This window comes from Carassius gibelio, chromosome A9, assembly GCF_023724105.1.
Source record: "Carassius gibelio isolate Cgi1373 ecotype wild population from Czech Republic chromosome A9, carGib1.2-hapl.c, whole genome shotgun sequence".
NCBI lineage: Eukaryota > Metazoa > Chordata > Actinopteri > Cypriniformes > Cyprinidae > Carassius > Carassius gibelio.
The window spans coordinates 23,261,683-23,286,844 of record NC_068379.1 but is presented as its reverse complement, the minus strand read 5'-3'; the positions used below and the strand labels follow the sequence as shown (position 1 = coordinate 23,286,844).

At 38.9% G+C, this 25,162-nt stretch overlaps 1 protein-coding gene across 4 annotated transcripts in view; it reads left to right on the top strand.

Moving 5' to 3' along the window:
- LOC128020006 (semaphorin-5B) overlaps positions 1-25,162 on the top strand; it is a 137,432-nt gene that overhangs the window by 101,572 nt on the left and 10,698 nt on the right. For 3 of the 4 annotated variants that reach the window (XM_052606498.1, XM_052606496.1, XM_052606497.1), the window contains 13 exons: positions 842-977; positions 1,265-1,472; positions 1,650-1,857; positions 10,577-10,694; positions 10,930-11,111; positions 11,524-11,667; positions 12,605-12,752; positions 13,698-13,923; positions 14,686-14,898; positions 16,321-16,491; positions 20,476-20,610; positions 22,235-22,279; positions 23,106-23,311. In XM_052606498.1, the coding sequence (XP_052462458.1) occupies positions 842-977; positions 1,265-1,472; positions 1,650-1,857; positions 10,577-10,694; positions 10,930-11,111; positions 11,524-11,667; positions 12,605-12,752; positions 13,698-13,923; positions 14,686-14,898; positions 16,321-16,491; positions 20,476-20,610; positions 22,235-22,279; positions 23,106-23,311 (2,140 nt within the window). The remainder of the gene's footprint in view (positions 1-841; positions 978-1,264; positions 1,473-1,649; positions 1,858-10,576; positions 10,695-10,929; positions 11,112-11,523; positions 11,668-12,604; positions 12,753-13,697; positions 13,924-14,685; positions 14,899-16,320; positions 16,492-20,475; positions 20,611-22,234; positions 22,280-23,105; positions 23,312-25,162) is intronic. The other variant, XM_052606499.1, reaches the window with a different exon arrangement.

Sequence of the window (25,162 nt, the reverse complement as noted above, 5' to 3'; positions counted from 1 at the left end):
GACAACGCTCGGTCCTTTCTTTGTCACTTCAACAGCTTCTGAAAACTGCACTGTCATCTATACAAAATTCAGTGTGAGTCTGCTAACAAGAATAACCACCCAATTCATTCACTGCAGAGCTCATCTCTGCTCCTGACAGCTTACTTGGATCTTTGGGCCACCTGTCACTCAAATCGATGGAGTTAATTAAGTCACGATGCTTTTGAGAATGTTTCTTGCCAGAAGAAGCTGGCAAGTTCTGCCTGGCTGTACAGATTATGAACTTTTATGTTTGTCTCAAGATTCTAGATTTGTATAACTAAGGCCATGGAGTGTACAGGTCTAACAGCTGTATGCGGTGTCTGAGAAAATATATTATTATAGAGATCAACAATTATTTTTACGACGATACTGATACTTTTCTCTCTTTTTGATGAATTTTAATTGTTTTATTTTTTTGCTTTTTGACAAAATAATTGTAGAACAGAAATTAATTTAAAATGTTTTAAAAATATAAAAAAATCTCTTTTATATAAACATTCTATTTTATTATATTGAAAAAATACTATATTATATAATAATGTATTAATATACAATATAATCTGCTATATATTACATGTCAGTATAATATTCTCTGTAATGGGTAAAGTTAAATGGCATTTATCTGCAGACCCAGTATTAAAGAACCAATGACTAAACATTTTGAATATATTTAAAATGGTATAATATACAATTTATAATCCATAAACAAAAGAACATATATTGATATTGCATGTTTATGAAAAGATATAGATACATATTGCATGTTTTCATAGCACCAACATTTTAAATCATCTTTCTTTCTTTCTTTCTTGTGATCCAGGAACAGCATTGCAGCCTCTGCAGTTTGTGCATACAACCTCAGCGCTATCACGCAGGCTTTCAACGGGCCCTTCCGCTCCCAGGAGAACCCTCGCTCCACGTGGCTGCCCACCCCAAACCCCATCCCTAACTTCCAGGTGCACCATTCCCCCTGAATGTCTTTTACATTTTGTACACTGTGTGTGTGTGTGTGTGTGTCTGAAATAAACATATCCAGTAGATAAGTCCTATTAGCCTAGCACTGTGAGAGTAATTGCTCAAGACCAGCTGGGTGTACCTTATTGTCCTTATTGTCTACTTTCCTATAAAATGACATGGTGAGAAGTTTGCATTTTTTGGAAAGGGTTTTTGCTTGTTTATATTTGCAATGCCCTGCATGACCACTACACTAACTAATGAGTCTGACCCTAATGACACTTAACAGTGTGGGACCATAGAGGAAGAAGGGCCTAATGAAGGACTAACTGAGCGCAGTCTGCAGGACGCCCAGCGGCTCTACCTCATGAATGACGTGGTTCAGCCTGTTTCTGTGGACCCGCTGGTTTGGCAGGATGACGTGCGGTTCTCTAAGTTGGTTGTTGACATTGTACAGGGGCAGGATACTTTGCACCATGTCATGTACATAGGCACAGGTAACTAGCCAAAGCCAGACTTAGTCACTTCAGCTTTGTATTTTTCCTTTTGACAAAAGCCTTGTAAGTTGTATGTCTGCAAAAAATTACCACCAAATCCTTATATAAATAGTATTAGTTAGCATTAGTTATGCAGCCTTGTGTAATTATGCCTTGCCTTCTGTTCTGACTTATCAGAATATGGAACTATTCTTAAGGCCCTGGCAACCACAAATAAGAGCCTGCAAGGTTGCTACTTGGAGGAGATGCAGCTCTTCCCTCCTGGTCTGCGGGAGCCAATCCTGAGCCTTCAGATTCTCCATGGTGACAGGACTCTTTTTGTGGGCCTGAATGACGAAGTGCTGAAGATCCCTCTGGCGAGATGCTCCAGCTACAAAACAGAATCGTGAGTGCCATGTTTCATCTGTACATTTTGTGCAGCACACAGCTTTAACAATAAAGGTCTTCATAATTCCTGTGTTTCTGTAGCTCAAGTGGTAGAGCATTGCGTTAGCAAGCAAGCAAGCAATTACAAAGGTTGGGGGTTTGATTCTCCCGGGAACACATGATAGGTAAAAATTGTTAGTTTGAATGCACTGTAAATCGCTTTGGATAAAAGCGTCTGCTAAATGCATTAATTTTATTTAAATTTAATAATTCATCATTTATTTGTCTGAAATACAGTATGACTTGCTGAATTGTCTGAACAGCTATCCGATTAACTAGCCACAAGCATGGTTTAAATTATTATTCTGGTTTTAGGGTCATATTTAGGTTTAGGTTTGATGACCTGATTAGATGCAGTTTTATAAGGGACACTGACATATGGTGCACTCTTGGGTTCAAAAACAGCTTAACAGTGACAGAATGGAACAGATTGCAGGGGTTTTGAAGGTTTAGACTATTTTTAACTTGACACGCTGTCTTAAAGACACTATGCTCATTGTAAACAGCAAGTTTGCAACACAAAGATGCAACACACTGGCCCAATACATTGGTCTGAATGTACATGGCTGTTGCAAAGATGCATGGAAATGGATGAATTTTACCATTAAATATTTAATTACAAAGCACATTCTCAGCATGCCTTTGATTTACTTAAAATAATATATATATATATATATATATATATATATATATAAAGTGTGTGTATATATATATATATTTATATATATATATATATATATATATATATATATTTTTTTTTATATATATATATATATATATATATATATTTTTTTTTATATATATATATATATATATATATATATATATATATATATATATATATATATATATATATATATATATATATATATATATATATATATATATATATATATAAAGTATATATAGTTATAAGTTTTATAAATGGTTTTAAGTTACATACATATTTCATAATATGAATATTAAAGTGTCTTGTCTGTGTGATAATCCAGTCAACCTCACTTGTCAGCTATTGAGATTCATTCCTAGTATTTATACAATTTGATGCATGCATTTCGAGCCTTTTAGATTTCAGGGACAATACATGCTTTCTCATTAGCCTGTAGGTGTCTGGTGACAGCAGACCCAGGTTGATGTGCATGAATGGCTTCTTTCACGTTGGTAAGAGCTCTTGTTAACCACCTGTGTGGAATTATACCCTTGATCTGTCATTGGAAAAGAAATTCCCCCTCACGGGTGACTGAAGCAGTAAGAGGAGCACTGTTTGACAGTCCGCGTGTATACTATCAAAGCTTTCCATCTACTTCCCACTCCACATGCAGGGTGGGGACAACAGTCAGGCTCAATTTGCCATAGGAGCACACAGAGTGCTCTGTCCGCTCTCTCTGCCCACCGTGCATGAAAGTGAAAGATCGGGTGTGGGTTTGGATGAATGAGGGAGAGATAAAGGAAGCTAGGAGGGTTCAAAGGAAAGAGGAAGGGTGCCGTCTTGAATGAATGGTTTCTCTGAAGGCAAACATATTTGACTACGAGCTAGTGATTATTCAGCACTTTGATTTTACTTTTCAATATGTGCACACTCTCTCCTATGAACAGGAACACACACAATGCTATGTGGTGGAGGCTGAGGGTGTTGAATACTAAGCAAAGTGTAGGTGAGATGTGAGAGATGGAGCGGAAGCGAACTTTGCTAGCTCTATTTAAAACCCAGCAGGGAGGAACAATCACACTGGGGTCCAAGGGCAGGCCAAAGAAGAGAGTCCTTAATCCTTAATCCGTAATTTCCCTTTGATTTCTGCCACATCCAGAGTACATTCACCTTTGAGCTCTGACATTTCATTAATTCCGTACTCTTATATGAAACGTCATAGTGGTGTGACATGGCTGCATATGAGCTGCGGTCAAGAGGTTTTTATTAATTTCCTGCTGCACCAGTCAGCTTCCTCTCCTTGAGCTTTGGCTGAAACAAATATTCATGTTATGAAGGATAAGGTGGATAGCTGATTCTGGAGACTATGTCTACTACAGTATATTATGGAGTGTTGAATGACAAGTCAAGTCATAATTATTGTTACTGCATTATTATTATTGCATGTAAGATTGCATCAGTGATATGAGAGACAAATTCTGCTTTGCCCTTGTTGCGATTCAAATCAATGCAAAAAAACCTGACAAAAAACAAATAGCAGGCTTTTCAGGATGTAATGGCTCGGGGCACAATTACTTTAAAATCATTCTGCTTCTGTTCAAAGTTGCTGCCCTTTTGCTGCTATTTTTCTTCACAGATGTAAAGAGACAAAGAGAACGAAGTCTCGCCGTCTTGCTTTTGGAGAAGTGTTTATTAATGTCTTAATCAACATTGTTGGTGGCTCTGGCGTGAAAGCAGTGTGATAATTAAGTTTGATCTCTCAAACCACTCTTTTTTGCTCATGACCATGGACCTTAGCCTCTCGCCTCTGCTTTGCAAAGCTAATTTACTCTGATCAGCCAACTGATTGTTTGATGGGATCTAAAGGGACCGACTGGCTGGGCCAGATCAATAAAATCTTAAAAAAGGCTATGGACCTTATAGTAATACAAAAAACAACTAATTGGTCTCAGGGAAGCACTGAATAATTAGACTGGTTTTGGGTTCACTTGTCCCTGATTCAGCCAACAAGATACATATATCTTCCAAATGTTCTCCAATGAACAAAGTATAAAGAAAAGAAAAGAAATGGGTTGTGAAAATACAGCATGACCTGGGATCTTAACACATGAAAACTCCTCGCAGCTTAATTTTTTTATACAATTAATTATGGCGTCTACTCTGACTTAGGTCTATTTATTGATGAAGTATTTTACATTCAGCAACCTAATTAGAGACAGCAGCGCAGTCAGTGCTGACAGTTTTGATGATGTGTAGATGATGATGTCTTGGAGAGCTGTTATGAATGTGGGTTTGAGGTTACAAACATCTTCCGTGAGCAGAGCATACAGCATACAACACAAACCACAAGCTTAGAAAACCTCAAATATGTTTTTACAGCTTTCCTTTCCCACATCTTCTGATGTGGCAAACCCATGTTCCCATGTCTACAGAGATGCTGGGTAACAAATTAGGACATCATTTTGAATGATGGTATTCATTTCTGAGGGATTTTTGCTGTTGCAGTTACTACATATTGAAGTTTTAGACCTCTTTTGCTTTATGGATGGTGGGGGGTAGGACTGGACCTGGATATTAATTTTTTGGACTATTTGTAAGCCTTGTCAATATTTCATGCATTCCTTCTTTTTTTAATTTAAACAAATAATCATTGTAGTCAAGTATATTAGTTTATATTAGTGTAGTTTTTAGTTTTATGTATGTAAAAACAAAAACAATATTTAGTTAAAAATAATAAAGCCATTTTTTTCAATAAATGAACTCTAGGGAGGGTGTTTTTTATTATTCATTTAAGAATATTAAATAATTTTTATTCATATATTTATTCATATATCATATATTTTATTTATACCTGCTATTTTGGAAAGTCGTGTTTAAATTCATGTTTTAAGTACAAAGTAAATTGATCAAAAGTGACAGTAAAGATTGAAATAATATTGCTATAAAAAATGCAGTTCTTTTAAGCTTTCAAAAGAATAAACTACATTTTGAAATATATACAAATAGAAAAGTCTTTTTAAATTGCAGTAATATTTCACAATATTAATATTTTATTCTATTTTTATCAAAAAAATGCAACCTAGTTAAACATAAGAAACTTTCAAAAACATTGAAAGAATCTTACTGACCCCAAACTTTTGAATGGTAGTGAATGTACACCTATGAAACAATAAATAATATTAGACAGGCATCTTTAATTACTCACAAGTCAAGGAAGCATCATGAAACTATTCTAAAGACAGTCTTAGTTCTCAAGATTTAAGGAAGTTGTTGGTTTGATCTTCGCGGGAGGGAATCGTACCCACTATTGTGTTGTTAACCTCCGGTTGCACCAGCATAATTGTCTCTGCATTAACGCTGTATTCATGGTGTGTTAAAATTAGCGTAATTACGAGCAACCTGAGATTCTACTCTGAGCACATCCTCAAATTATTTGTTTCTATGGCAACCCTCATAACCAAACCATTCCATATGTGGTTGTGTTGATGATAGCAAAATATTAAATCCCTACATTGGTCAACCTTTATATGCTTTTGAAAAATAAGAACGAAGCAAGCACATCAGGTAACACTGGCTGTAATAAATTAGCATATCAAACAGAAATATGTTTAGATGTAACTCGCTACATTTTTGTAGAAGTTTTCATAAAATGCAGTAAGTGCGACTTTGATTGTTTTGTTTTTTCCCCTAGTCATTATTACTGTAATTTACACAGACCAAAATTCACTGTGCCTTGTTATGGTGACTTCAATCAAATTCCATGGTCATTTGGTGATAAATATATTTCCTAAAGGCTCGTTGTCCTTTACCTGTGGCTAAGCCCATTACCCAGCCTGCAAGAAATGCTCATTTCAGAGGCCTGGTCTGATCTAAACAGTTTACAGCTCCTCTTGCTGCCAGCTTGTCAACAGGGTGCTAAAAAACACCGGGTCTGAGAGCTTTCAGCTTGTTTGAGCACACTGCCCCGCACTTGAGCTACTAGAGGAGCTGCAGAGAGAGGAAAGGCAGGGAAAGAAAGTAATCAGAAGGTGCGAGCATTTATTACCACTGGCTTTTAACTGACTCTCCACTGGCAGAGTCCCAAAATTGAAGCCATTTTTCTCATGCGCTTTCTCCCATTCTTGATTAAGACAGGCAATATGTCTCAAACCTCGCTGTCCTGAACTTCGGACAAATAGCATCTTTTCTTCTTCTGCTGAGATGAAGCCATTAAAGCATCTGACCATCTTATCTCTGTCTGCGCTAAACTGTCAGCGATTGGTGTGTGTGGAAATCTCTCAAGCTGAAATTTATGCGACCTGTTTGGCTCTGGCGGTTTCCTAAAAGAACTAATATTAAAAGGGAGAAAATACTTTTTTTTTTTTTTTTTAGAAAATTTGAGATATATTTTTTATTGTTGTGCCATTTCAATGGAAAACATTAATAGTTCTGTATGTAACATGGAAAGAATTGAATTGATAAATATAGTGTTTATATACAAAATGGGGGTGACAAAACCTGGTCAGCTAGAAAACCTTAGGCTGGTTTTATTGATTCTGAGCACAGTGTATACATAAAAAAAAATATACGTTGACCCTTGATTACAACAAAAAGCTCATAAATTGCTATTAAAAGGATGGCAATAACTATTTGCTTTTGTTCATCTTTTTAAAAGGCCTGTAAAATAGAGTATTTTTTACAGCCTTTCCAATGACTTTAAAACCTCTGTTTAAGCAACAAGGATAAATAAAGATCATCTTCTGTCCACTGCCTTGCCACATTGTTTTATGTGTTACTTTATTTTTTGCACTATTTAAAACATTTTAAGCAATGTCTTGTGGCTGAAGCAGTGTGCTATAAGGAAACCATGTTAAATTATACAACAGTATGATTTGTGTCAGTTCGTGTTTCTTTTGTTTTTTTTTTCTTCCATGCACAGGAGCCTTGAATTAAGGTGTAATTCTCAATTCCATCAACTTATGCACTAACTTTTTTTCCGAGTCTATTTTTAAAAAAGGTGAGCTATGTGACCGGTTACAAGGCTCGACTGCAGTTTTTCTGCTGTGCTTGTCCTTTTCCTTGGGAGATGGTGGTCAGCCTGTGGAAATTTCTCTTAACGGAGTGCAAGTTGCAGAACTCGGGAGAGAGAAAAAACACCTTCAGGAGGCCATTAATTGAGGTTTTTCTTCAGTAGGTCAGCTGGCACAGTCCTGAGAGCAGCCGAGTCCTGGCAGTGCCCCAGGGCTGGGTTCATGTCTCCTGAGCTCATCAGTAAAACAGGCTTCTGCTGTATGCCAACAGGAATGTCAAATCAGCATTCCTTCCACGCCGGCACATTTTCATAGTCTTAAGAGATTATATGGACGGCTGGCTTTCACTTTGGTTTGCAGGAGTGGATCGTTCCAATGTAATTAATGCAATCACTGCAAAAGTTTTTGTTTAAATGGGTCGTTCTCACAGGCCAGCGCCTTGAGGGCTTGTGTTTCTGCCCTCTGTAATGGGGCTAATTGGGCCTTAGATGTGCGCAAGGAAGATATTGTTATTCTCTCTATCCTCACATTCTTTTAATTGGCCAGAGTCATTTATTTCTTCAATTGTGCACTAACTATATACTGCTATGGGTGCTCCAACTAATTTACTGTTGTTTATTCCTGTTTCATTATAACTGCTGTTATATTCAGAAACTAAGGAGAAGATGATAATCAGGCCTGTTTCACACACCTCATGTCTGATGCAACTGGTGCATATTTGTATGCTCATATTGACAGGATGCAGAATTCACACTGCATGCACCTGTTTCTGACAATGACTTATGACTGAACCCAGATGAATTAAGCAGTTTTGCATAAAGTTGAGTGTTTTTAAAAGGTTTTGATGCTCTCACTGCTTGTTCATCTACATGAGCCTGCCACTCAGCTCCTATAGATAATTCACTGAAGATGCCTGTTTACTTAATTCTAGTTACATATGTAAAAATGGAAATACGCACAAGTTAATGTTGTATAGATAGATATTTTTTCCTTCATGTTCCTGACAGAGTTGAAGCGTTGGAGTGTTTTAGCACTCGACCCAGTTCGAGCTCCCTTCTCGGCAGGATTCAGTCTTGGCACTCCGCACTGGATCAACACTGTGTGTGTTTCCTTAACCTTGAGGCTGGAACGCCAGAGGGCCAGCGCAAACAAACTGATACACTTGTGCCAAAAGCAAGCCTTTCAAGCTAAAGGGAAGGTTGTGAGGCTGCTGGTGCTTTACTAACACACCGCCCCAAATTCTGGAGCCCTTGAAATGGCACTCACGGCTTAACTTCATTAGTGGGTTTAGATTTAATTACACCTCATTAGGGCTCTTTTTTTAGCAGCTTACAAATATTTAAGCAATTTCGAGGTGTTGCGTAGCAAGGTTTTTGTGGAAAGGATGCAAAATTCTCCCAGGCGTGGTTTAGATTTGTATCAGGGAACTGTAGAGCCTAGGGCTGCTGTCAGTTAATGTGCAAGGAGATGTTGGATAGCTCTTCAGTTTAAAAGTCAATGTGAATTGCCATTGGCAACCCATTTTTCTCTCACTTCTTATTTAAGAGTGCAGCAGGATATTATCTGGGAATTTATTGGATCATGAAAAGTGGGTGTTGCCCAAATGAAGTTTTGGTAAAACAATGAATCGCTATTATCTAATAGCCTGATCTAATAGCCTGTCAGCAGATGTTTCAATGTTTCGGTCTTCAGTGTCACATGATCCTTCAGAATCATTCTAATATGCTGATCTGGTGCTTAGGAAATATTTCTTATTATCAGTTTTGAAAGCAGTTATTAATTATATATTTTTTTATAAAAACTGTGGTGCATTTTCTAGTTAAGTTCTTTTTAACATTAGACATGTCTTCACTGTCACTTTAGATTCATTTATTACATCCTTTCAGAATAAAATAATTTTACAGTATAATTAGAGGTTGCAAAAATGATTTAATGTCTTTTTAAAGGGGGGGTGAAATGCTCGTTTTCACTCAATATCCTGTTAATCTTGAGTACATATAGAGTAGTACTGCATCCTTCATAAATCCAAAAAGTCTTTAGTTTTATTATATTCATAAGAGAAAGATAGTCTGTACCGATTTTTCCCGGAAAAACACGACCGGCTGGAGGCGTGACGTGTGGGCGGAGCTAAAGAATCACGAGCGCGAATAGGCTTTTGCGTTGAGAGGATGTGGAAGGTGTGACATTACCGTGAGGGAAAACCCATCATCCAAAACAAACCATGGCTTACAGTCAGATTCAGCCGTTTATTTATGATCCAGAATCAGATCCCGAGGCTGAAACTGAACGAGAGCAGCAGCAGCAATGACTCGCTCCGAGCGGGGCTCGAACCCGGGTCTCTGGCATGGGAGGGGACGCACTAACAAGGAGGCAGAGATATTTGAAGCAGTTTTACTCAACGCCTGTGGTTCCAACACACGATCGTGACCCTTTTTCCTTGGGATTGCATCATCCTTAAGAAATAAACGATACGCAGGGTTGTCTTGCCCTGGCAACCAAAAACACACTTCTTTTGTGACTTTTCGCGACGCTCTCGCTCTGATCAATGAATCGCTCTGATCAGTGAAATGTCTGTGCTGCTCAGCCTCGCTATACGGGAGCGGGCGCTCTTCCGGCAGAAGTGCCTTAGGACCCATATAAGGAAATTCCGCTCCATCTAACGTCACACAGAGCCATACTCGAAAAAAACTTTCCGAAACTTGTGACAAACCGGAAGGAGTATTTTGGGAACAAAAATACTCCTTCAAACTTACAACTTAATTTTTGAAACTTTGTCCATGTTTAGCATGGGAATCCAGCTCTTTAACAGTGTAAAAAACTCAGTTTGCATGAAATAGCATTTCACCCCCCCTTTAATTAATTCTATAGTAAGACCGGGAACATGCATTTAAAAATAAATTAGGGGAATTCTAATTTAATGTTGACTATAATGTGACAATACTATTCATGCACTAAGCACGTGTTTTTCCTGTCTCCGTCCCTTTCTCTTTTTTCACTGGCTCTTTCTATTTCTATTTTAGGATGTGTTTGGATGCAAGGGACCCTTACTGTGGTTGGGACCGAAAGCAGCGCCGTTGCACCACCATAGAGGACAGCTCCAACATGAGCCAGTGGTTCCAGAACATCACTGCCTGCCCGGTAAGGAGCAGTCGTTTAAAGAGTGCCTCACTCACTGTCTTATGCATGACTGATGTTCCAACATGTGTCCGCCGTCTCCATAATAGTGCTCAGTCAGTCTCCCACTGAAAGGTGCTATGCCACATGATTGATAACATCACTTGAGGCTGCTGCTTTGTGGTCATTATTTTTTAGGACTGAGATTCTGCATGCAACCAACCTTCAAATTCACACATTTTTTTCTCATTTATTCCAGCTGAGGAACCAAACCACAGATGGTGTGTACGGGCCCTGGGCTCCATGGCAACCCTGCAGCCACGATGACGGCGAAGGCACCAGCACATGTCTTTGCCGATCGCGGGCATGCGATAGTCCACCACCTCGCTGTGGAGGAAAAAACTGCAAGGGGCCGACCATTGAGGTGTCCAACTGTTCAAGGCAAGTACAAAGTTTTTCTTTAAAGGAATAGTTAAGCCAAATGATTACAAAAATTAAGTTATTGCATTTCTATGATCTTTTTTTTTCCGTCTGCCCGCCATCCTGCATCTGCGGTGGTGAAACTGCTGTGTTTTTAAGCTGTGTTTTTACCAGAAGTGGCAGTTCTCTCATCACGCAAAATTCGCTGCAGGAACATTTTAGCAAACTGAAAACATTTCCCGATCAAAATTCATTACCGAACCTGTCTGTCCTCTTTCTTTTGCATCATGTCACATTAGCCTGGCACTGCTGCCGAATTTTTATGTATATATATATATATATATATATATATATCCCAAATGATTGTACCCATCACGTCTTATCAATGGTCACTTGATAAGAAGATGCTTGTTGCTCACTGTTATTTCTGCAGGAATGGAGGTTGGACACCCTGGTCGTCCTGGGGCCAGTGCAGCACAAGCTGTGAGATTGGGTTTGAAGTCCGCCAGCGATCCTGTAACAATCCTTCTCCCAGGCATGGCGGCCGAGTGTGTGTGGGGCAAATCAGAGAACAGAGGTAAGAAAAGAGGTTAGGTTTTTTTAAGACCTCAATCAACTTAAACATATCATACTTATACTTATATACTCATTAGTTATTTAAGATGGTTTCTTTTAAAGGGCACTAAATATTTTTTTATTTTTTATTTTTTTTATGGACACCCTGAGGTCCACTTGTAATGTTTATCGGTGTTTAAACCAAAAATAGACATTATATTTAGTTTTATATTACCATTTCTACTCTCTGATCCCTTTAATTATTTTGATTTATTTTTTTCTCTTTTGTTCCTTAGAGGAATAGTTCGCTCCAAAATGAAAAGTCTGACACAATAAAATGACTTCATATTCCAAGTTTTCTGAAGGCATATGATAATTCTGTGTAATGATCAGATTGATATGTACAGTTATGCAAGTTTGCTATGTCTGTTTTTAAATCACAGTTATAGCTAAATAAAATGGTTACTTAATTGTTAAATTAAATAAAATATTTAAAAAATATTTTTTTTTATTTTAGCTAGTTGCTAAAGCAAATATTTCTACAAAAACTGAAATAAAAATTAATGCAAACTGTAAACGAACCACAAAGCTGAGAAAAACAACAAAGTTACAAAAACTTTAAGTAAAATTAAAACAGAAAATATAGAAATATAAAAATTAATAGTAGCGGTAAGACAAATAACACTGGTGTATTGCATTTTAAATGCAAGTTAAATTTAAAATCATTGTAATCCAATTATCTTCCCCTCAATGGAAACTGTCAAATGTGATGCCTATAGTGTAGATTGGACAACAGGTTCACAAGTATCTCATAACCAACTGCAAAGTTGTCAAACCTGTGGCAATCTTTCTTATAATATGATCGATCCCTTTATACATTTCTCTTGAGTTTTATCAACTCAGAGCAGGCATGACTTAAACTCATGATATGAGTAAAACACATTTTTTGTGCTCACCAGATTCTGCAATGAGAAGGTGTCGTGCCCTCAGCTCATCTTTTGGTCATCATGGTCGCCCTGGTCCAAGTGCAGCTCAGAATGTGGGGGAGGGGTGCACTCTCGCTCCAGGAACTGTGAGAATGGAAATAGCTGTCCAGGATGTGCGCTGGCACGTACCCATACACTTACACACACGTTTTAGCCTTGCAACCTCCTGCACGACCGTGATAACCAAGCAGATCTCCTCCCAGAAAGATATGTGCGATGTACTGTAAAAGTGGAGCTCATTTGTGATTCAGGAGAGACTGAGTGGACTAGACGAATCAAATATACAACACACTGTTTCATTTTAAAAATTTATGCAGTTCTGAGACCTTCACTTACAGTAAGCTGATCGTCTACACAAGCCTTGCAGTTATTTACACTCATCAACTTCAAAATTAAAATGAAAAAAAAAAACATGCCTATGAAGAGACAAAATATAAACCTACTCTGTGAAATATTTATTGGAGTGAATGTCCAGGAAAGTGTTATACACTTTAATTGATTTAAAGACTTATTTTATGTTAACAAAACATGTTATGGCATCGTACAGTTCAGTTCAGTAACTGTTATTCTTAGCATGGCGAGAATCCATTACACAAAATCTATCTTACATCTCTGTCCGAAAGCATGCATACTTGTAGAAAAATCCATGGGTCTATAGAATTTGTTTGTTATATCTGTTTATATCTTTTATACATTATATGCTGTTATGCATCTTTCAATACAACAAAAGATCAAGACGAATCAAAATAGCATTCACCTGCCTCTAAAATGCTCTTTTGCTCTTACATTTCAAATTGTACAAATTTCTTTGCTCTCCAACTCTCTTAAGAGGTGCAACTAATTTAAATTTAATTGACTTAATTAGGACTCAAATTAATGTTCTATGCAAAGAACTATAACACCCCCTTAGGTGTCTAGCAAGAAGCCATTCGATTTTATTAACTGTTCACAGTGATGGCACAAGAATAAGCTTCACGTGCATCTTAAGAGTTGTGGTAATGTCACCTGTGCGTGAGGAATGAGCAAATGGATGATGTCATCTCTTTGTCAATCTTCCTCATTGCAGGAGTACCAGGCGTGTAATCTGGAGTCCTGTCCGGAGGTGCGCCGAAACACCCCATGGACCCCTTGGGTGCCAGTGAATATAACCCAGGGAGGGGCACGGCAAGAGCAAAGAGTTCGCTACATCTGCCGGGCCCAACTGGCTGACCCTCATGAGCTTCAACTAGGCAAGCGTAAAGTTGAGACACGCTTCTGCCCCAATGACGGGACGGTAACTTGTGAAACAGACTGTGAGTGTATTGATCCTTTTTCCTAATGCACACCCACACCTAAATGAACAGATCAGCTGAGCTTGCTGATACTGCTGGCTCGATGACAGTTCAGGGGTCACAGTTCAGCCCTTGCCCACTTTTTACATGACGGGCCCCACATTGATTAACTGTATCTTCCTGTCTGAAATCGGGGGAGGTCAACCACTTGAGGTGCAGATGGAATGCATTAGAGACAAGGGAGTGTCAGTATTCACCTTGTGCAGGTTGCTGTGATCAGAATGTTTTTTGTCAGAGATGCTGTAAACACAGCATGACATTGGTAGGTTTTCTTTAGCAACCTTGTATTACACAGGAAAATGCCACTCCTTAAAATAACACACTCCGAGAGTGCTGCAGTGATGATCAATTGTAGTACGCCAAACTGGAAACCAGAAACAATGGGAGTTTTTCCATCAGACTTTTGAATCATTGCAGAAATTAAACTCTGTGACCAACAGAAGTTTATGATTCTTACACATTTTGCCCGGATGTGCTAATATACTAACACTCTTCTTGGATTTGACAAAAATACATCATCCTTGCTGTACTCTGTTCATAAAACGACTTAATGGTTCACACCAAGAACAAACAGCTGTAAAGATAGCTAATTATTATTTAAAAATAACTACATTAGGTGCATTCTGAATCATCAAAACAGTGTCAGTAGGTTGTGATAATAATAGTTCAATGATAAAATAAAAGTACTGGCAAACTTGTGACATTGCAATATATGTTTTACAGCTCTAGTTGAGGAGCTTCTCAAGACGCCTGGTGTGCGACTGACAGGCTCTGGCTGGTCATCGTGGGAGATGTGGTCAGCTTGCACTCAGGACTGTGCCAAAGGCTACCGCAGTCGCAAACGCACCTGCACCAGCGCAGAGGGCAAAAGCCTTCCCGCCGCCTGCCGGGGATCTCCAGTGGAATATCAGGACTGCAATCCTCAGCCCTGTCCAGGTAACACACACCCTCAGAAACACGCATGTAAGCACAAGCAGACTCCACACACACATTTACATATGTACACACAAATAAGCACATGAGTTCACTCCCACATTTGCTCATAATCAAGGTAGTTGCTTATCATGCAAAAGCCTCTGCTTGCATTTGAGTGTGTGAAGTATATTACTGATTTCATTAGCTAATGGAATTAGCCCCATGGGGACCTGCTGTGGTCAAATTAAGAGGTTTCAACATAATTCCAAACAGACATGACCTCACGGATAAATCAAATACTCTTTTCTGATTTAGAAATCACAAGTTCAAATGAAATTTAAAGGACCACACTGCAAATTATCTGACCAATCACCCTGAAAGTTCCCAGAAGATGGTTTTGTGTTTTTCTTTAGACATATTGACAGCCACTTGCCAGTGCATTGTCCGCTCTAAACTCTCTCAGAGTGTGACAAATGAACAGCCACAGTATTTGTTTTACAATCAGGCAGAAAGGGAGAATAGGATTGAAATGACAAAGCAGAAGGGGGTATTGCACACGGATTCAAACACATTACTGACATCAGCCAACCATTTTAATCATTGTTTTGACCTCAGATGTGCACTCCAACGCCTAGCTTCTCCCTCGGTGTGCGAGGTTGCTGGATTAACTGTGATTGAGATCAGTCTGCCTTCACACTTCAGTCGTGCCCCAGTACACACATGCTAATCCACTGAAGTTAAACAGTGCTTCTAGAGCAGAGAGAAGGAGACACCCCTAACCTTCTTCTCCATCAGTCTGAGGAGACATCAAGAGGATGGTGGCAGGGCCTGTTAAAGTGAGAGGAAACTGCACAACAGCAATGCTTCTATCCTGGTCAGTTTAAGGTGGTAGCTGTGATTGAAACATGATAGTTGCTATCTAGCTGGTAGATCATCTACAAACAAGTTGGTTATACCTGGTTTTTGGAACATGGTGTGACCAGCTTGGAACAGCTTGATATCGGTCACCAGATTAATCTGGATTTTCCTGCGGGTTAAACAAGGAAATGGAGGTGAACAGCTGGCAAGTCTCGAGCTTTGTGGGTCAAATAAAGCTGTTTGAAACTCCAAGTGCGACATTCTGCCCTGAACTCTGCATGTCTGGATCACCATCACATCTCATAACAGATGTCTGCTTGCCTTGTCCGCCTTGTGGGAATTTCCAATCATGTCCGTTTTTCTTTCTTTCTTTTTTGGATTGTTTTGTGTTTGCCTGCTTGATTGATGCTGTTTTATGTTTGTGTTCGGTACATTGTGTTTGCATCCTCCACTTCGTCTTTCTTGTTTGCACTGCATTTGTGTCTGCTTATCTGATGCTTGGATGATTGTGCCCCCTTCCTTGCCTGATTGTTTTGTGTTTGTGTTTGTATGTCGTGTTTGTTTGTACGTGTTTGGTCTGTGCAGTTAACGGTGCCTGGTCTTGCTGGTCATCATGGTCGCAGTGCTCAGTGCCCTGTGGAGGTGGGCACTACCAACGAACACGCACATGCACCAACCCCGTCCCTGCCAATGGAGGGGACATCTGCATCGGCTTGCACACAGAGGAGGCTCTTTGCAACACACACACCTGTGATGGTAAGATCAGTTCCAATCCAGAACCACAAATGAGATGAAACGATGCTTTAAGTGAAATGTGCTACAAAAAACTCGAGGCTCTCCTCATTTGGTTTTCAGGGCGTCATCTGTTCACAACACCCATTATCATCAACATTAGGAAACATGCAGTTTCTATAAAAGCTTGTTTCCACTATGGAATAAAAACATATACAATTATTAAAGGTTTTTTTTTTTTACCTTAAAATATTTTTTTCTCACAATTGCAAGTTTGTTTACAGTGTTTACATCTTGCAATTCTGTAAACAAATTTGCTTAATTAAAAGTTAGTTAATTTTTTCAATTACACTATCCTTTTAAGAAGTTTTGTGAGCATACCATCATCCACAACACAACATATGCTGGTCATTTTACAGGATAGTTTATGACCGACTGATTATCATTGCATTGAAGGAATGATTTCAGACCTTTTAATTGCCAGAAGCACATTCTTCAGATTCTGAGAGGGGCTTCTGGGGTCCACCATGCTACAGATGGTACCATAAATGAGCAGCATGCATCCATGCATAGAAGTGTACTTGTACAAGCAGACTGTAGCAATGCAAAGCTTTGTTGCCACATTCTGCTGCCATCACTTCAAAAAAATCAGATGTTCCTTTCAGACAAAACTGAAATATTTATGAAGAATGGATCATAAATTGCATAAAAAGCCCTGTAGCTTTTACAAAAACGATACTACCTTTTTTATTGCTTTTGACTCTCTTATTAACACATCAAATCCATTCTGTTGATAGAAGATCCTGTGTTAAATTATCAATCAAGTAAAATAAATTCCTTTAAAAATATTAAGAGCTAACTCAGAATGCAAAACATCCCATAAATGCAATTTATAAGGTTCCATTACAGTTAGGATTCTGTCTTAAAAATTCTTCATGACATATCGTTTGCTCTAGAAAAAAAAAAAGAAAGTTGATGTAGCAGTTATCAGGGCTGCCTTTTATCATTCTTAACAGTGGATCTGCATTTTCTGAAATGCTGTGATATTTTCTGGGTCTAGTTGCTGCTGATATTAAAGTCTTTTTGATCCTCGATTCAAACATTTGGCCCCTGTTGGCCCCGTTCATGAATGACAAATATGTTAGGTTGCATATAGTCTAGGCAAGCATCTTAAAAGATGAAATATGAAAGGAATGTGTCTATTTACTGATTGGATTATACCAGCAAACAAATACATTTTAAATCAAAGTTTCTTCTAAGTAAAGTTCTTGGTACACTTGCTCTGAAAATATTTCCTTAGACTGTTTTTGCTCAGATTATTTTTGCCTCCTTGTGTGCCTCTGGCGGTGTTTGTTTCATGTGTGTGGGTGGGCCGTTGAGTCGGCAGTACTCTGGTTAGATTGCCATCTGAACTGTGAGGATGGCCAAAATTAGAGCGCTCCATTTAAAGAGGACAATTTTTGGATGAAATTTTCAAACTGGGGACATAATTACTGATTATAACGACTTACACTGTCGTTTTAAACGTTGCGTTGGGTATCGTGCCGCGTAAACATGAAACCATGTCTGCATTTGTGATCTACACTGTTTGATTAGTCAGGGGCAAACTTTTTATATATGAACACATACTTATAGGCTATGAGTCAGAAGTGACAAGACGTTTCAATATATTGGTATTAAATGCATTTCCTGAAAATTTATTTTTCACGTTTTTACTGCAAATGTCGAAATATGTGCTCTTTGGTCCATCAGTGCTTGAGTCACTGATCACATTCGAATAAAATATCAAAATTGACTGATTTATGAATGTATATGCATAGTTCTCATCAGCCGGAAATAGAGATAAACGCTTTCATTTGTTGTATTTTTGATCCTGAAAGAAAACAGAACAACAAAAGAGCGAATCATACCACCATCTGAGGTTGTGCTTCAAGTCGAACGCACCCATTTTTAAATCGTTCACAGCTGAGCATCGCGAGAGGTGGATATGCGCCAGAGTGCACATGTGAATGAGCTGCGCAGTCATTTTCAGATGCATTTAAAAAAAAAAAAAAAACAACAACCCTGGATAGCCTAGATTAGGCCCATATTCACAAATGTGTTAGGAATGAAATATCTGATATTCCGATTGTCAAATACTGTGCATGCAAGTGGAAGTGTATTGTTGTTTAAACACCTTTATAACGATCGCGTTAGTTGAGCTGTATGAGCGATATAATTTTATGACACAAATTTTGAAATGGTCTTAAATCAAACACATTTTAAATCAGATTCTGTAAATATAAATATATATATATATATATATATATATATATATATATATATATATATATATATATATATAAACTGAAAACAACGAAAAAAACAAACAGCTGGCTGGTTTTTTACATCTGTTAACTAATGACTCATGTAGCCGTTCGCCTGGTTGTGATTTTTTAAAAGTGGAACGTAGTCCTATTTTTACATTTGCACGTGACTGTTTTGAACCCGTTTTTAGACCTGTGTTTCCCCTGTGTCCGACCCGACCCGCACCCGTATCCGACTCATTAGGATATTTTTCACCCGTTTCAGCCAAATTTGAGGGAACCCGTGCAGGACTCTACAGTGGGCTACTCTCCCAGGTTCAGGAAACAGTCCTCCGTAAAAAGCACTGCACACATCTATCACAACGTAACACACAGCATCTCCACGACATGGTGACGGCGGCAGCAACTATACTAGCAAGAATTGAAGTTACACCTTATTTCTTTGCATGGACATTTGGGCGGTGTTCTGCAAATTTTCCCACACAGTTATGTAGATGTGGGGGTACGTTTAAACGAGGCGTTTTAGAAGGGTGTGGACAAGTCTTAACTTTTATAAAGAATATCTCTATTGGTTTGAGACTTTAGTCTTTGCAACTTTAGGGATCTTATTTATACACAAACAGCTTGTAACACTCTAAAGAGAAAGGAAAACTTAAAATAGCATCAAATTACCCCTTTTAAAGGGATAGTTCACCCAAAATCATCGTTAACATTGTTAATCATTGTAAACACTGTTCAACCAATTTTATAGTCATATACTCACTGTTAAGTTGTTCCGAACCTCTATGATTTTCATTTTTCTTTGCACTAGCAAAAGGTGCAATTTTAAATAATCTACTGATTTCTCTTATGCAATTACTATAAATGGGGACGTATGTTAATAGATTAAAGTCAATATTTCAATAACAATACATTTGCATATTCATAGTTGTCTGATAATTTATTATTATTCGTTATTACTCTAATTATATAAGATGAAGACAGAAATATTACTATTGTAAATTACAATTACTGGAAAGTAAATTATAACTATTATATTATATTATAAATGTAATTATAACAATTTTATTTTACACTACACTACTATGTTACATTACTTATGTTCTTCACAACTACACATTCCAAACCCTCAAGCTTATAAAATGTATAATCTTAAGCTTTTATTTGGTGGAATACTGATGAGATGCTTTAAGCTTCTGTCCACAAACATTTTGGAAATGATTCAAATGTAAATAAAGAGGACCTAGGACACATTGCGTTCACACATGCACATTTAATCACATGCAAACATGGAGTTTGTGAGAAGCAGCATTTGCTAAGTATATTATTACATTCAATTTTATGATTGTTTAAATTGCAGCCTTTGATTTGATAATTGCTCAAAGCTGTATCGCAATTGCTGTTTAATACAGATTATTTGTGCAGCCCTATTTATCCATTTTATTTTTCCATTCAATTGTATTTTTTAGCTTTTCATCAACTCACTAACCCTTGTTAGGGAAACCTTGACTACGAATTTAGTGCAAGTAATTTGGAGCACTATTAAACTTTAATGCTGTTTTATTATAGCTAATTTTGGTGCTTGACAGAGGAAAGTCACAGAGGTTTAGAATGTCATGAGGGTGAGCAATTGATGAGAGAATGTTCATTTTGGGGTGAACTGTTTCTTTAACTCCTGTGTTTATAACTGTGCTTTGTGCAGGTGGGTGGATGGCTTGGTCGGTGTGGTCTGAGTGCAATGACTCGGGCCTGCAGCTGCGCAGTCGAGTGTGCGGAGCTCAATTCACACCATGTGTGGGAAACAGCTCCCAGCAACGAGACTGCAATGAGATCCCAGGTGAGAGAGAGCTATATATAAACACACGCATATATTCACACAGCGTCCTACTGTTCCATTATGAAGCAAAGCTTTACCCAGTTGCAGTGTTACTTTTATTAAATAAACGTACACTTTTAAACCCTGTCAACCTTGCTGTTGTTTTTAATAGATTAGATGCAATATGTTTACATGCGCTTATTCATTACTCTGTCTGGTGGAGTGGAAGTGTTCAAAGTGAAGAGCTGAACGCACCCAGCCTGCGAGAACACGAGTTGTCAGAGCGGAATACCAAGGCACTTAATTAATATTAATGTTATGCCACAAAGCAGCCTCACATCCTATTTCTCTCCAATTTTGGGAAACGGGTTGCAAATCTTGAGGTGTCTTAGATGGTGAGGAGATCAAGGGGAATTTTGCATCTCAATCAACCCCCAATCCCCCCCCCCCCCCACATACCCATCTCTGCTCTTTTTGGAGATTTCAGATAGAGCTTGAAAAGCATGACTCTGGGTGGTAATAGAGAATCTTAGACTCTATCGCAGCAGTAAAAAAATGCAGCTTCCATCTAAATGCACCTCATTACTTCAGCCAAAATGGAATATTTACTCTGAATTAAGTTTTATTCTTTACTGATATTGGCCATTCATTCTCTAATACATGCAAAATTTTATCAAAAATGTCATCATTTTCATGGGACACGACTGAGAAGCTTTGATGTGATTTTCTGTACTTTATCACTGCGTCCCTGCTTATCCCTCAGATATAAAACAGGAGACTTCCTCACCACCACCATCACCACACCACCATCACTTATTCTAGCATCAGCCTGCATTTTTAAATTGTTGGTTTATGGTTATATTGTCACAACCCAAAATTGAGCAACAGAACAGACAAAAAAAGGACACTGAATGCATTAATAAAATTAATTGTGACTAACCATGTAATTCTGCATAGTTATAATAGTAAAATAAGTAAGCCTAATAGCTTTTAAAAGGAGGTTTCATATCTTTCGATGTTGACTTCAAGGTTGCACATCTATTTTATAAAGATATGAATAATTTGCATATTGTTTGAGCCTATGCAGTTCATGTAATATGGATCGTTTTTTTTTATACTTTTATATTCTAAAAAAAGAAAGTGGTATTATTTTTAGTCAACACAATTTATATTTACACGCATTTGACAGCTCAACAATTTTGAGAATTTTATCCAAAGTGACTTGCATTGCAATCAGGGTATATTTATTTTGCGTTTCCTTGGATGCAACCCCATTACACTTGCATTGCTGCTGCCATGCTCTACTGCTTGAGTTACAGGAATTTAGATTTTGATGCAAAACACACACCCAGAGCAGTGGGCAGCTACATCCAGTGCCCAGGGAGCAATTGGGGGTTCAATGCCTTGCTCAAGGTCACTTCAGCCATGGAAGAGAGCCGCCCCCCACAACCCCTGCCAGCACTGAGTCTCAAACCTGCAGTCCTTCGGGTTGCAAGTCCAACTCTCTAACTATTAGGCCTGAGCTGCCTAAGATGCCGTGTCAATTTGAAAGATGTTTGGCATCAGTTCAGACATTCAGAATGACCCTTGCAAGAGCTTATCCTGTGTGAACAGCCATTAACCATACACCTCTTTCTCTTCACAGCCATTCTTCCAGCATCTAGTTATGAGAAGGACCAGCAGTGTTGGGGTAAGTGCTTTGACCCATATGTTTGTATGGTGTTCACCCGCATGTTAGCATGCACTTATGCATGCACGCTCTCGTGAGCGCTCAAAAACATGTAGCAATGTTCTGCTTGTGTGTCATGTTTCATGTCAGCCCCTTTTCATTCCGAACTCAGGCAGAAATGGAATTGCTAAGAAGGTTTAAGTGAGTGAACTTCATAATTCACACTGCTGATCTTCAGTTTTCCATGTGTCGTGCTCCATGGCACTTGTGGCTCTCCCATGCAGAGGTGCTGTCTTTCCAGTGCATGCACCAGATCAAAAATACATGAGCGGGCACAGCGGTGTTTTAAGGTTACGGATCCAGGCCACATCATCTGATGACTGCTCTCAAAGGTGGTACCGCAGTGCTAATTTGCTGTTTCTCCAGGTGGCAGCTTATATTACCCATCGTGCTTCAGCAGTGGTGCTCTCCTGAGTGATCATTGTCCAATTAGAGCAGTTCATTACAGGGTATGGCGTTTGCTTTCCTCAATCACATTTCGCACTCATTACGGGTCAGACCGGCAGGATGCCCGGTCTGTCACATCGGCCAGCTAATCACAGCACTGTCCCTCTGTACTGCATCACTCAGCCAGACACTTTGAAACACCTGCCTACCTCTGGTTGATGGCTACGGACATCTAGCCTTAATAAAGAGGGATGCAATGACGCTGTATCGCTCCAATTCTACTGACAAGGATGACTATATTGTCTCATTATTTGAAAAAACAAAGTCTGGATGAAAATGGCAACATACTACAGTTATTTGCGGACAAATGGTTACAGTAATGTTTCTCTTGTTTTCCCAGGGTTCACTCTGCTTCACCTGATAGCTACAGGAGTGTCATGTTTCCTGGGTGCCGGTCTGCTGTCCTTCCTGGTGTATGTGTACTGTCAGCGGTTCCACAAGCCCTCGCAGGAGTCTGCCGTCATCCACCCCACCACTCCCAACCACCTCAACTACAAAGACAACACCACACCAAAGAATGAGAAATACACACCCATGGAGTTCAAGGTCAGTGTTGACACCATACCCCCCCCCCCCCCCCCCCCCAGATCAGATTATCTCATCTTACCTCGATAGCACCAGTGTTTACATTTTTTGTAGGAAATGCATTTTATGTAGTCTGCATATTAAGCTGTGTCTATTTCAGCATCAGAAAATGATATTTTTCTTTTACATTTCCCCACAGCTGAGCTATCAGAAAAGTTGCGAGCAGTCAAGTAACCAATAACCACATGCTCATTTGTTTTGTCTGAAATGAGCATCACTAGATAACTGATAGTTTAGAGATTACCGCTGGTTTCACTCTCCCCACGGCCGCCTCTTCTGGTTGCACGCGGTTCCTGGCACACACTCTGTCTTTATTAATGGGCTCCATTAGGCTGTTTAAGCAGCAGCCGCTCAGTGGACTCCCACAGCTGGTTGTGACTGATCGTCGAGCTCATCCAATTAGTATGGCTCAACTCGCTCTCCCTCCACCTCGTGTCCTTGCTGTGACACCTGCGCGAGTCTTTTGCCACTTTTTCCATCGATCTTCTGCATGACCACTCGAAACTCATTATGAGACTTGGGCAATACAAGTGGATCGAGAAAGAAGTGGCCACTGCAAAAGGCAGCCGTTCTGGTCTCTGTCCATGTATTCCCAGGGCATGTCGGTGCGCAGATGGCTGTGTGATATTAACCGTGTGACACAGAGGCTCTCTGATTGATGGATGTTTGAATAAGCATCCGTTGAGAGCCACATCGTAAATCAGGATGAATCTTCCTATTGTTTTTTTTCTCCATTCTGTCACCGATGGAGTTTCGGTTCCTTGCCGCTGTCGCCTCTGGCTTGTTTAGTTGGGGTCACTTCATCTACAGCGATATCGTTGACTTGATTGCAAATAAAGGCAGAGACACTATTTAAACAGAACAGAGATGACATCACTGAATTAAATGATGAACTGCCTACTGTCTTTTTGCATTATTGACACACTGTTTTGCTAATGAATGTTGTTCAGTTGCTTTGACGCAATGTATTTTGTTTAAAGCGCTATATAAATAAAGGTGACTTGACTTGACTTGACTATTGTGCACAGGGTACGGTTTGTCGAAAGCCTGCTAAAGATACCACAGTTAGGTAGATGTTATTTGGTATGGTAATAGACAAACATTCGCTTCACTTGTCACTCATTGGCTCTAGGATAAAAAGCAATTTCATCGGTCTTGTTCAGCCTGAAAATGGAGATCTCAGCCTCTTTGTAGAGCTATTGTTTGCCAGGTATTGAAAACTATAATTGTTGCACGGCAGTTCTCAGCTACAGGGAGTCACTCAAATCAATCTTGTATGTTTTATAGCTTCACTCCCCCAGTAACCGAGCTGCAGCTTTTTTAAGAGCGAGACAAATGATTTCTCGAGAGCTCTACATTTCACACACACACACACACACACACACACACACACACACTACTTTCATCCATGACCCTGAGTTCACCACTTCTAAATTGAAACGTTTATCAGCTGTGGACTCCATTCCGTAGTGCCTTACATATTTAAAGGTGTAGTGCGTCATATCTGCTCTAGTTTTCAAAATGTGGCTGTGGAGTACTAAGTAGTTTTAACTCAAGTGGTAGATATGCGGTTTCTAGAGTGTTCGGAGTAAATTTTAGCATTTTATAGAGTGTTCTGTAAAGCTGCTTTGACACAATCAGTATTGTATAAAGCGCTATACAAAGAAAGGTGACTTGACTTGTTCTGCGGGGTTTTGTGTGTGTGTTGCTATAAGGTTTGCTTGGGTGGTTTGAATGTTTTAATATAAGTTTACATACTTTTTTTGGCTGATTGATTATTATTTCTACAGCCACAGTTTTACTACAAATAAT